General features: G+C 38.0%; 1 protein-coding gene across 1 annotated transcript in view; it reads right to left on the bottom strand.

Annotated features, from left to right (window-relative positions):
• The window catches only part of LOC103515120 (brahma-associated protein of 60 kDa), a gene marked incomplete at its 3' end in the record, with an annotated part of 11418 nt that extends 2358 nt beyond the window's left edge, over positions 1 to 9060 (bottom strand). The window contains 6 exon segments of the mRNA XM_008480042.3: positions 4136 to 4264; positions 5829 to 5996; positions 6570 to 6747; positions 7208 to 7380; positions 7625 to 7731; positions 8884 to 9060. Coding sequence (XP_008478264.1) covers positions 4136 to 4264; positions 5829 to 5996; positions 6570 to 6747; positions 7208 to 7380; positions 7625 to 7726 — 750 coding nt within the window.
• Between the last annotated feature and the right edge of the window lie 2829 nt (positions 9061 to 11889).

The following is an 11889-nucleotide window of genomic DNA, read 5'->3' as shown; positions in this document are numbered from 1 at the left end:
ATAAAAAAAAAAAAAAAAAAAAAAAAAAAAAAAAATCGAGTGTTTCATTTCCGTTTTAATTTCGTAGCGAACAACCGCTACACTACGCTCAAGTAGAGCGGGGCGGAGAGTGTATCACATAGAGCATTGAGCAGGTAGATCAAAGTGACGATATAGGGGAGCGACCACTCTAACCGCATAAAACTGAGAGCAAAAAGCTCTATGTTTAGGATTAGGGTAGATAGGATTTTTTATTTTATTCTGCAGAACAATCGTTAACCAAAGTCATTGTTGCTTAACCCTTATTTCGTATAAACGGTAAGAGACATCGAAAACATTTGGTCATTCGGATGTGAATGTTCATTAACCCTTATTTCGTATACACGGTAAGAGACATCGAAAACATTTGGTCATTTGGATGTGAATATTCTAATCAATGTGATTTTTCACGCCGAATCGAATGGTGCTACTTTTAGTACTGTTTGACTTACGGTTGAGAAGTTGCGGGTTCGATACTTCCCTGTGTCGACAAATTTCCCTTTTATTCGTGAACCGTTACTAAATGAGCACGTGAATAGTTGATCCCATGTGATTTTTCACGCGGAATCGAATGGTGCTACTTTTAGCACTCTCTGACTTAGAGTTGAGAAGTTGTGGGTTCGATACTCAAATGTAATAGAAAGTCGTGTGATGTTCACACCAGATTTTTTACCTTTATAGTTTATCTTCCTCCCTCCCTCTCTCTCTCTCTCTCTCTTCTTTGCATGCACTTTATCTCCTTTCTTTCTTTATTTACCTCTCTCTGTCACTCCTCCCTTTTCTCTCTTTCCATGTTTTTTTCTTTATCTTCTCTTCTTTCTCTCTCTATTTCCATGCTTTCTCCTTATTACTTTCTTTTCTTCTGTCCTCTCATGTACTCATTGTACATTGCATATTGCATACACAAAATAGTTGTCAGGCATTCATACAAATTTCGAGGTGAAAAACCTCACATCAGCCTCACAAACAAACTCAGTCAAGTATTAAACAAAAACTTACTCAGGTTAAACAAAACCTTACCCAGGTTAAACAAAACCTTACTCAGGTTAAACAAAACCTTACTCAAGTTAAACAAAAACTTACTCGGGTTAAACAAAACCTTACTCTGGTTAAACAAAACCTTACTCAGGTTAAACAAAACCTTTCTCGGGTTAAACAAAACCTTACTCGGGTTAAACAAAACTTTACTCAGATTGAACAAAACCTTACTCAGGTTAAACAAAACCTTACTCAGGTTAAACAAAACCTTACCCAGGTTAAACAAAACCTTACTCAGGTTAAACAAAACCTTACTCAGGTTAAACAAAAACTTACTCGGGTTAAACAAAACCTTACTCTGGTTAAACAAAACCTTACTCTGGTTAAACAAAACCTTACTCAGGTTAAACAAAACCTTTCTCGGGTTAAACAAAACCTTACTCGGGTTAAACAAAACCTTACTCGGGTTAAACAAAACCTTACTCAGGTTAAACAAAACCTTACTCGGGTTAAACAAAACCTTACTCAGGTTAAACAAAACCTTACTCGGGTTAAACAAACCTTACTCGGGTTAAACAAAACCTTACTCAGGTTAAACAAAAGCTTTCTCGGGTTAAACAAAACCTTACTCACGTTAAACAAAACCTTACTCGGGTTAAACAAAACCTTACCCAGACAGGTAGGTATATTTAAATAATCTAAACTACCTACATACAAGCAAAAAGGAAAATATAAGTAGGTAGGTAAGTAGGAAGGTGAGTAGGTATTAAGGAGCGCGGTAGCGCTCCGTCCCGCCAAGTCAAGAAAGTTTGACCGCGCTACTAGAGATATTATACGCGACAGGGAAAGTAGCCGTTTTCAGGTAGTTAGATAATCAGGTGGGTACTTCGGTACTCGGTAGGTACATAGGTAGGTAAATTTCTCACTCTTGTAGGTATAAGAATAAATAATCTAACGTAGGTATGTTATAGGTAGACGGGTACTTGGGTAGGTAACTATGTAGGTAAATTTCATTATGAACAATACCTAGGTACCTACTCAAGCTTTCGAAAAACGAATCAGTGATGCGACAGCATGTTAATTAAAATGAAAACACAAGGAAGCTGAAATAGAAAGGAAACCAAAACCTTTGCTTAAACCTTTCACTCCGACTTACTTTAGGAAGAATCTTTCAATCTTTCTGATCAGGCATTATTATTTGGGCTATAAATATGACCTCTACAAAGTTTTATGTCCTTCTAGGACTACTGAACAAAAATCGATCTGGAGACAAAACCAGACAAGTTAGCCAAGTGAATTTTACTGACGTCTTAGATTTCAAAATAAGCATTTGAAAACACTGAGAACGGATTTTTTTTTTTATATAAATCTGGGATGATATATCCCACTTTTAAAAATGATGATTTTGTGGGACGTATTGTCCCTCTAGGGGTGAAAGGGTTAAACCTTGTCTTGATGAACATTATAGTAAAAAATAATTAAATTAACATTGCGACTTGCAAGGAGGGGAGTGTAGGATGGAAGGGATGAGGGAGAGGAGAGGGGCAAGGTGGGGAAGTGAAGTTTAGGGGAAAGGAGGGGAAGATAGGTTTAGAATGAGAGGAGGGGAAAGGTAGAGGACCTATGTATTTAAATTCTACTTCTTGTTCTCCTCCTCCTCCTCCTCCTCCTCCTCTTTCTTATTCTCTCCACTTATTCTTTCCACCTATTCGTTATTTTCCTCCTCATCCTACTCTTCCTCAATCACCTAAGCTAAGGCATCTGAATATCTGAAATCCAGGTAGGTATTCTATTAGCAATTCCTGAAACTGAAAAGGTGTGGTATACCTTACCTATCAACAGAGTGAACTCTTTGCAATAGGCCCAAATTGAGATCGGTAGTCCCTACAAATATTAACTCCCCATTTTCGTCAAAATCAAGAGCTATGGAAGAAAAAAAAAACCTAAAAAATTTGGAACTTTGTTCCACAGCATATTCTGTAGGTATACTTAGATCTAGGTATTTGCTGTATTCCTGTTTGAAGTGTATAAACACAAGGACCGTATAGGTACATAGGTACATGGTCTGGCCAGGGGACGTTAAACAGAGAGAAGACTAGCGTCTGGCTGTAGGACTATAAACAGGGAGGAGAACAGCTAACCCTAACCAGCCTGGCTAGCTGGCAGTTTCAAAGGGTTCTCCCTGCTTTTAAAGAATAAGCACAAGTCCTCACGATGGTTGACTGCGGTTCAGGACGAGCCAATTAAACATGGCTAGAGACCATCACCCCGGTGTATGGCAGATACAAAAAGATGTCTTTTCTTTATTTTGCCAACACCATCCGGCGAAAGCTAAAGCCGCTACAACAACAACAACAACAACAACAACAACAACAACAACAACAACAACAACGTAGGTACATAAATACGTAGGTAAGTATATGATGTGGGAATGGAATAAGAGAAAAATGGGGTGCGGTATACAATATACATGTAATGCAAGAATAAGGGAGTTAAACATTTTAAACCCACTTTATCTATAACTACCTAACAGCATATTTTTCTATCCTCTGTTACAGGTATGTACCCATGTGGTGATAGAACGGTAAATAAAGAAAAGCTCCTTTGTATTTTGAATGCAAAAGTACCTCCGTAAGTAGATAGATAATAGATACATATATATCAAGAGATTTTAATATATAACTCAAATTTCGGGGAAAATGTCTACATCAAAAGTTTGTAAACTCGTGAGCTTTCAATTTGCAATTCGAGTTCAGCTCAAGTTTCTTAGTCCGGGGGATCAAAATATGTTGTGTTTAATCTTGGTTCAAACACATATTGTGGCTAGGGGACGTTAAACTGGTCTGGCTAGGGGACGTTAAACAGAGAGTAGACTAGCGTCTGGCTGTGGGACTATAAACAGAGAGAACAGCTAACCCTAACCAGCCTAGCTAGCTGGCAGTTTCAAAGGGTTCTCCCTGCTTTTAAAGAATAAGCACAAGTCCTCACGATGGTTGACTGCGGTTCAGGACGAGCCAATTAAACATGGCTAGAGACCATCCCCCCGGTGTATGGCAGATACAAAAAGATGTCTTTTCTTTACTCTGTCAACACCATTCGGCGAAAGCTAAAAGCCGCTACAACAACAGCAACAACATACCTGGAATCCATCAGTCTCCTGCGTGGTAGGTGTACGATGCCATTCTACCAAATGATTGTCCGGTCCGTACAGATCTTTATCCAACTCTATCACCAGGGACTTGAAGAATGAAGAGAACTTGCGTTTCACCTGCAGGAGAAATAAAGAAAATTCATTTAATTTGCCAAGTCAAAGCTTTTACATAGAGTGTAATGCCTCTAAAGGTGGGTTTACACGCTCAAGTCATTTGTACAAACTGGTTTGCACATGCCGGTTTGTGCAGCTTGCACAAAACTGTGAGATGAACATGGATTTTTTACTTTTTTTGCAAACTTCAAGCCTGTGTTCAGATTCTACGATTCACTTGCGCAAGCCAGTTTGTACAAATGGCTATAGCTGGATTAAAGGCTAGTGGGCAGTTACTGGCCTAGTGTGATTATGAAAGCGTTTCACACCACCGTAGTTATTTCTTAGTATTTTTTCCCCGAAATGTCTATGAAACTAGGTGATTTACCAACTCATTTTTTGTTGTTTACGCGATAAATATCGATCTCAACAGTGGTGATGGTAGAACAAGCGATCTCAATGATTATGATATGACAAGTCATTTTAACAGTGGTGATGTCGTACAACAAGCGATCTCAACAGTGGTGATGGTAGAACAAGCGATCTCAATGATTATGATATGACAAGTCATTTTAACAGTGGTGATGTCGTACAACAAGCGATCTCAACAGTGGTGATGGTAGAACAAGCGATCTCAATGATTATGATATGACAAGTCATTTTAACAGTGGTGATGTCGTACAACAAGCGATCTCAACAGTGGTGATGGTAGAACAAGCGATCTCAATGATTATGATATGACAAGTCATTTTAACAGTGGTGATGTGGTATGACAAGCGATCTCAACAGTGATTATGGTACAAGAAGTGATGTCAACAGTGGTGATGGTAGAACAAGCGATCTCAATGATAATGGTATGACAAGTCATTTTAACAGTGGTGATGTGATATGACAAGCTATCTCAACAGTGGTGATGTGGTATGACAAGTGATGTCAACAGTGGTGATGTGGTATGACAAGTGATGTCAACAGTGGTTATGGTAGAACAAGTAGTGATTTTAGCAATGATGTGAGAAATAAGGGTACAAGTGATCTTATCACTGGGAATGATAAAACTGGCGATCTGTGTGTATGTAGGTACCTGTACAAGTGATGATGAGAAATGGTGATATATTTTTTGAGTTGTCAGAAAAAAGTTACTAAGATGAAAGAGACAAGATATGTTAATAATGGTTATGAAAGATAGAACAAGCGTAGTTCACTGACAAAAAGATGAAGAGCTAAATATTGAGAATAGAATACAAGGAAAATTGTCTGAACTTCTTTACAACTTTGTATTTTGTTTTTAATTTAACTTGGAGTCCTCCAGGAGTCTCCCCTCCACTCTCAGCTCCCAGGACGCCACACTCCCTTCTTCTCCCTCCCCGGACTAATAACTACTATGTACATCAGACTCTTGTGGTCTGTGTGGTAACATGTCCTTCTCACCTTGTTGGGATCATTCTTGGAGTCCTCCAGGAGTCTCCCCTCCACTCTCAGCTCCCAGGACGCCACACTCCCTTCTTCTCCCTCCCCGGACTAATAACTACTACATTAGACTCTTGTGGTCTGTGTGGTAGCATGTCCATCCCGTAGCATGCCCTCTCACCTTGTTGGGATCATTCTTGGAGTCCTCCAGGAGTCTCCCCTCCACTCTCAGCTCCCAGGACGCCACACTCCCTTCTTCTCCCTCCCCGGACTCCTTGGCAGGATAGAACGTGTTGGAAATGAAGATCCGTAACTTTCTCTTCTGTTTCATCGGACGCTTGAGAGCCTCCTGTGAAACACGAGTGAAACACTTGGTTAATGGTAGTGAAACACTTGGTTAATGGTAGTGAAACACGTGGTCAGTGGTAGTAAAACACGTGGTCAATGGTAGTAGAAACACTTGGTCAATGGTAGTAGAAACACGTGGTCAATGGTAGTAGAAACACTTGGTCAATGGTAGTAAAACACTTTGGCTAGTGAGATTTTTTTTTTTTTTTGTGTGCATTAGCACGAACAATCATTGTGATGATGCACCAGAAAAAATGAAAAAGAAAGGTGATGACATATTGGATTTTAAAATAAAAGAAGTTCATAGAGGTAACCTAAATGGCCCAGTGAGCAATCATACTAAACTTACATACCAGAGCAGGAGGTGTATTTGACTCCCAAAGTTAATTGAAACGTTGAAACGTAGGTATATCGAAATATTATCCAACCGCTGTTACGTTGGAATATCCATCCTTTAAACCTAAACAATCAATGTTTTTCTGACCATTTTTACCTAAACATCCAACAGTTTCTACCTGGATACACAAGTACCTACCTATTTTAACCTAAACATCTAATTAACGATTTTTCTTACCTGAATATCCAACCGCTTTCGCATGATAGTTGAGTCCAGTTTACGTTCGAAAGCCAGGAGGTCCATGTAAGCCTGAGACTCGGGTACTAGATCCCGCACCTTCTGGGGTAGAATCTTGTCAGCCAGTTTCTTCTTCTTTTTGATTGGTCCCGGTCCGGGAGGACCATGTTGGTAATCACTGGGGGAGAAAAGGGGAATCAGAACGATTTAGGGGAACACTTTTGCTTGCTTTGGGAAGGTATCTTGTTTAATACCCACCACTGACAAAATTTGAAGTCATAATTCGATTTCAACGGGTTATTTTCTGGTGTTCTTGTACACAGGACCTAATGACACGAATATTTATAATGTGCCTCTCTCAATTGTCTTTTAATTTTTATTAAAGTGTCTTTTCTTACTCATTTGATTAACACACTGTAGAAGGGATGGATGGGCAGGATACAACTACAGCACAGAAACTCAAGTTTAATGTAAACCAAACTAATGAAATTATGTGTTGTAGTTGTAGCAAGCTCATCCCTCAGTGCTCATACACACAAATTGATATGTTGTACCTTCTAATTTGAATTCCCTATGCTTAACAATGGTGGATACTGTACCTATAATTGCAAGTACAAAAAACAAAAAAAAGTGCTTACTTCTTGAGATTATTCGGAGGTCTTGCATCACTGGGCCGTTTGTTGGCAATATTGGGGTTTACTGGACCACTTGGTCTCATCCCAGTGTATGGAGGTTGCTGGTTTGGAGGCACCCCTGGCCCTCCTGGTCTAGGCCCTGGGGGTGTAGGGGTAAAGCCAGGCCTGGGCTGCATCTGAAAGAAGAATAATTTTGCTCAAAAAGGGCTGAAGGATAAAAATATCCTACCAAGGGTTTAATTAAAAAAGGGGTGAACAAGAGAAATTGAGTTTTTAGTTAGTTAAATAGCTTACATACCCAGCAATGGGAAGATTCTACAAGAATTTTTGTATGATTAAGGAGCGCGGTAGCGCTCCACCCTGCCAAGTCAAGGAAGTTTGACCGCGCTACTAGAGATATTATACGCGACAGACACTTACAGCCATGTTTTGATTTCCATATCTCATAGGTGGCCCCGAGGGTGGTGGATACCGCAGAGGGGCTTGGTTGGTGTTTTGAGAGCCCTGAAATCTCTGAGACATTTCAGCTGAAAGACAAGTAAGATAGAAAACAATAATGACTTATTCTGGCATTCCTAGTGGAAATATCTTTATTGAAAATTCAAGTCAATACAAACTTGCTAAAGTTAAATATTAATTAAAAATTTAAGTCAACACAAATTTTAGTTGTTTGCTAAAGTTTTAGACAAGGATGATTTAGCACTAAGTTAATATTGAGATAGTGAAAGAATTATATCATAACCCAAAAGTATCATTTTTTTGTTGCAATCATAAGTACTTAGTATCAGACTATGTTTCTACTATTTCTTTCTTCTGTAAGTAGATTAACTTTCAAAACAATTCTGAGGTGACATCTAAAAGAGAGAAGAGGGAGGAAACAGAAACTAGGAAATATACATACACAGAAAAACTACAACAAAAAAATACTACATGGACATCTCGTGAAATTTTCACAGCTTCCCTAGATTACATGCATGACACAACACTGAATTTTAATATTTTTATTCATGTCCATAGGTATTACATATTATTAAGCATATCAAACACAACCTCTACTGAACAACACAGTCAAAATGCTTATCCAAACTAAACCAGAATCATGAAACATGCAAATATTTCACAATAAAATTAATTTAAAACTTTATGAAAAAGATTTTGAAATTAATTATGTGCTCCTGCACAAGTGCATGAAAATTGACTTAGGTACAGTTCCATGTTTGTTGAAGTAGGAGTATGATCAGGACTGTAAAGCTGTGGAGCATTGATCACTGTTTGATCAACAAGGTGAATCTAGATGTTGTTGAGCCAGAGTACGGTTTCAGACTACATCATTTGACCATCAATCAACAGCATTGACTATGCTGCACACCTTTAGAATAAATTTCAGATAAGTACCTACAATCTCCAAGCATACTCCAAGGTAACCAAAGGTAACATTTCAACATAAACCTTATGTTCCCATCCAACATAAACCTCTAGTACACTGATATAGGTTTGTCTCTTAGCGGGGTACAAACCCACATTAAAAGGATGCTTCAAGAGGTGCATTTTCAAAGCTACTAACAGGCATTATGGAAACTACAAAACGCTAGTAGTTTTTCTTACCAATAATGGACTGAGATGGTTGTGAGTTAGACAGGTTGATGGTTTTAGTAGAACTTATCGAAACAAAAAATTACCTTCGGAAGATAGAAAGAATACTTTGCCTGGACGGTGTTAATGGCTTTCCATGCATTAACAGGACCCCTTGACTGGAAATGTCCCTTGAATTTAAAATCAGATTGGAAAATTCTTTTCACAAAACACAAATTTCGGATTTTTCGATTTTCCGACTTTTCCGGCGTTTGTTTATATGTTACCACTGTTGCCAGATCAGAATTTATTCCTCCTCCAGATAGCATAAGAAATACTCCAGACTTCTAGAATCTATAGTCCCATGTTGAAATATTGGCCTGACCGAAAAAACCCTTTATTTATGTAGATGATTTTTAAACTAAATGGGTAAATGGTCTAACTAAAGTTATGTGAAATAAGAAATAATTGATTTCCAGAACTCCCTTTCTTTGATGGTTCTCCTCCTCCAGAATGATGACCGTCAAGACGAATTTTGGCAACACTGTCTATTGTGAATGCGCCTGTTTGTGTTGTGAAGCATTTCTTGAGATAACTGGCTAGATTTCATGAAATTTGGCAAGATTTTCATTTCAAGTTAAACTTAAGTTTATCTTTAGATTTCATACATACGGGGGTGAGATTATCCTATGTTGTACGTGTAGCACGCATTTTATTACCGCGTTTAGGGATGTAAATGAGTTGCAAATATATCGATAAATCGATATATCGATATATCGGCCCCTCAAATATATCGATATCGATATATCGGGGGAAATATATCGATATATCGCCGATATATCGATATATTTAACATTTTTTCTTGTTTTGGGGGTTACAAGATATTTACACTGCGTTTTACGATAATAAGGCTACTTTTAGACCCTAGAGTTGCTTGAACCCTAGAAATTATTTAGGCAGGTAAAATAGGAATTTTTATATTTATAAAAAACAAAAATAAAACAAAATCACTCACTTAACTTACTATCACAAAAAATAAAAATAAAATACACATAAAAATAAAATACACACACACCCGCACCTCCCCCCCCCACACACACGGACCTTTGGCCGAAACCCTTTTTTTGGGGCAATTGGACCATAAAACGTCCAGATCCGTCAAAAAACGAAGGTCGAAAAATTTGTCGATCACAATCCGAAACCCTCTTTTTTTGGGGCAATTGGACCATAAAACGTCCAGATCCGTCAAAAAACGAAGGTCGAAAAATTTGTCGATCACAATACTTTCCTCATCATTTTATAAAAAATAATAATAGGTAAATAACATCATCACCCAAAAAAATATATCGATATATATCGATATATCGACGAAAAATATATCGATATATATCGGTTTTCGATATATCGCAACATCCCTAAGAGAGAGTATAATGTAAATTTCACAAACGCTGATGTTAGCACTCTCTCTGTTTTTTCACAAAAGCTTTCCATCTCTCTATCCTTATCTAATCTGCATATTTCCACTCCATTATCATTTAATGTCATTATTTCTAAATCAGCACAAATTATTTTATTTACTCTAAACCCTCTCACTCACTCTTTCTCATTCATTCCAACTCTCTATCTCTCTCCCTCCAACCCCATTCAACCCTCTCTCTGTCTCTCTCCTTCAATCTGAGTTTTTTCTTAATTTTTCCTCATTTCATCTCACTCTCTCCCTTGTTTCTCTCTAACGGGAGGAACTCAGTTGGGTCTCAAAACTTTTTTTACTTTTTTTAGTACCAGTTAGTTCCCGGGTCTAACACCCGTATTTATGAACGAAAATTCTCGGTCTCAGATCAGTCTTAAACAAATTTTGGCCAATCAGATGTTTGGAATGGATGCTTGAGCACTTGCTGAGACCCAGCATTTTGATCATAAATATGGGTGTAAGAGGGTCTAAGTACCAATTGGGTCCTACACTTAAATTGATGCCTGGTTTATTTATTTTCTTTTAATCAACCCAACCCAAGAACATTGTAATCTTGTTAAAAATTAAAACTCTCATTTTTTCATCCAAGTGATTACAGGTACATATACCGGACCCAACTGGTAGTAAGCCCAGTACCCAATTGGTAGTCGACTTCCTATAGAAAAAAGGTTATGGTACCCAACTGGGGTTCTTCCCTCTCTAACGCTGTCCTTGTTCCTCCTAAACTCCCCCCTCCTATTTCCTCTTTTGTATTTTGTCTTTCTCCCTCTCTCTCTCTTTCTCTCTTTCTCCCTCTCTCTCTTTCTATAATATTTCTATTTTCCTTCCTTGTCTCATCATACTTAGTGAAATTCAAAGAGGTGTTTAATGTGAATTTTCCTCTCTCCCTCTCTCTCACACATTGTCTCTCTCTCTTTCTTTCTGTCTCACTCACTCTCTCTATGTTTAATGTCATCAGCTCATCATCTTTATTTTTTGTCTCTCTCCCTTTTGTTTTTGTCCTAACAATAAGGGAAACAGAGATAGAGAGAGTGAGAGAGAGAGTGGGAGAGAGAGAGAGAGTGAGAGAGAGAGAGTGAGAGAGAGAGGAGGGAGATTTGCTTTGAAGTATTGTGTACTTACTTAGTATAGTATAGGTATGTTGATTTTTCCTTTCTTTTGCCTATCTTTTTCCTCACCCTTCTTCTTCTTCTTCTTCTTCTTCTTCTTCTTCTTCTTCTTCTGAAAATACCTAGATATACCTACGTAGTTATTTACCTATGTATATGAATTGTAATTGTAAACCATAACCGAGATGAAGGAGAAAAATCCATCTCCATAGAAGTTAGGATTAGCTTAGGGGGATGTATGTATTGTATTTATAAAATTAATAAAATAAAGCAGAAATTTTCATATTCATATATTCTTCTATAGACATCCCCTGGTCCCATCACAATAACTACAATAGACTAATATAGACATCCCCTAGTCCCATCATATACAATAGACATAACAAAATCAATACCACTGGAACACAAACAGGCCGTAAAAGTGGAGTATACAGGATGTCTTATAAGTATCCACTGTAGGGTGCATCCACTGTAAACTCAGACTAGTAACGTTGACTACGTTGAGTAGCCGGACGGGGGACTATCTGGCCAAT

Source organism: Diaphorina citri, unplaced genomic scaffold (genome assembly GCF_000475195.1).
Source record: "Diaphorina citri unplaced genomic scaffold, Diaci psyllid genome assembly version 1.1 scaffold1282, whole genome shotgun sequence".
Lineage (NCBI taxonomy): Eukaryota > Metazoa > Arthropoda > Insecta > Hemiptera > Psyllidae > Diaphorina > Diaphorina citri.
Note: the sequence above shows the minus strand (reverse complement) of the source record. Positions and strands in the feature narration are given on the sequence as shown.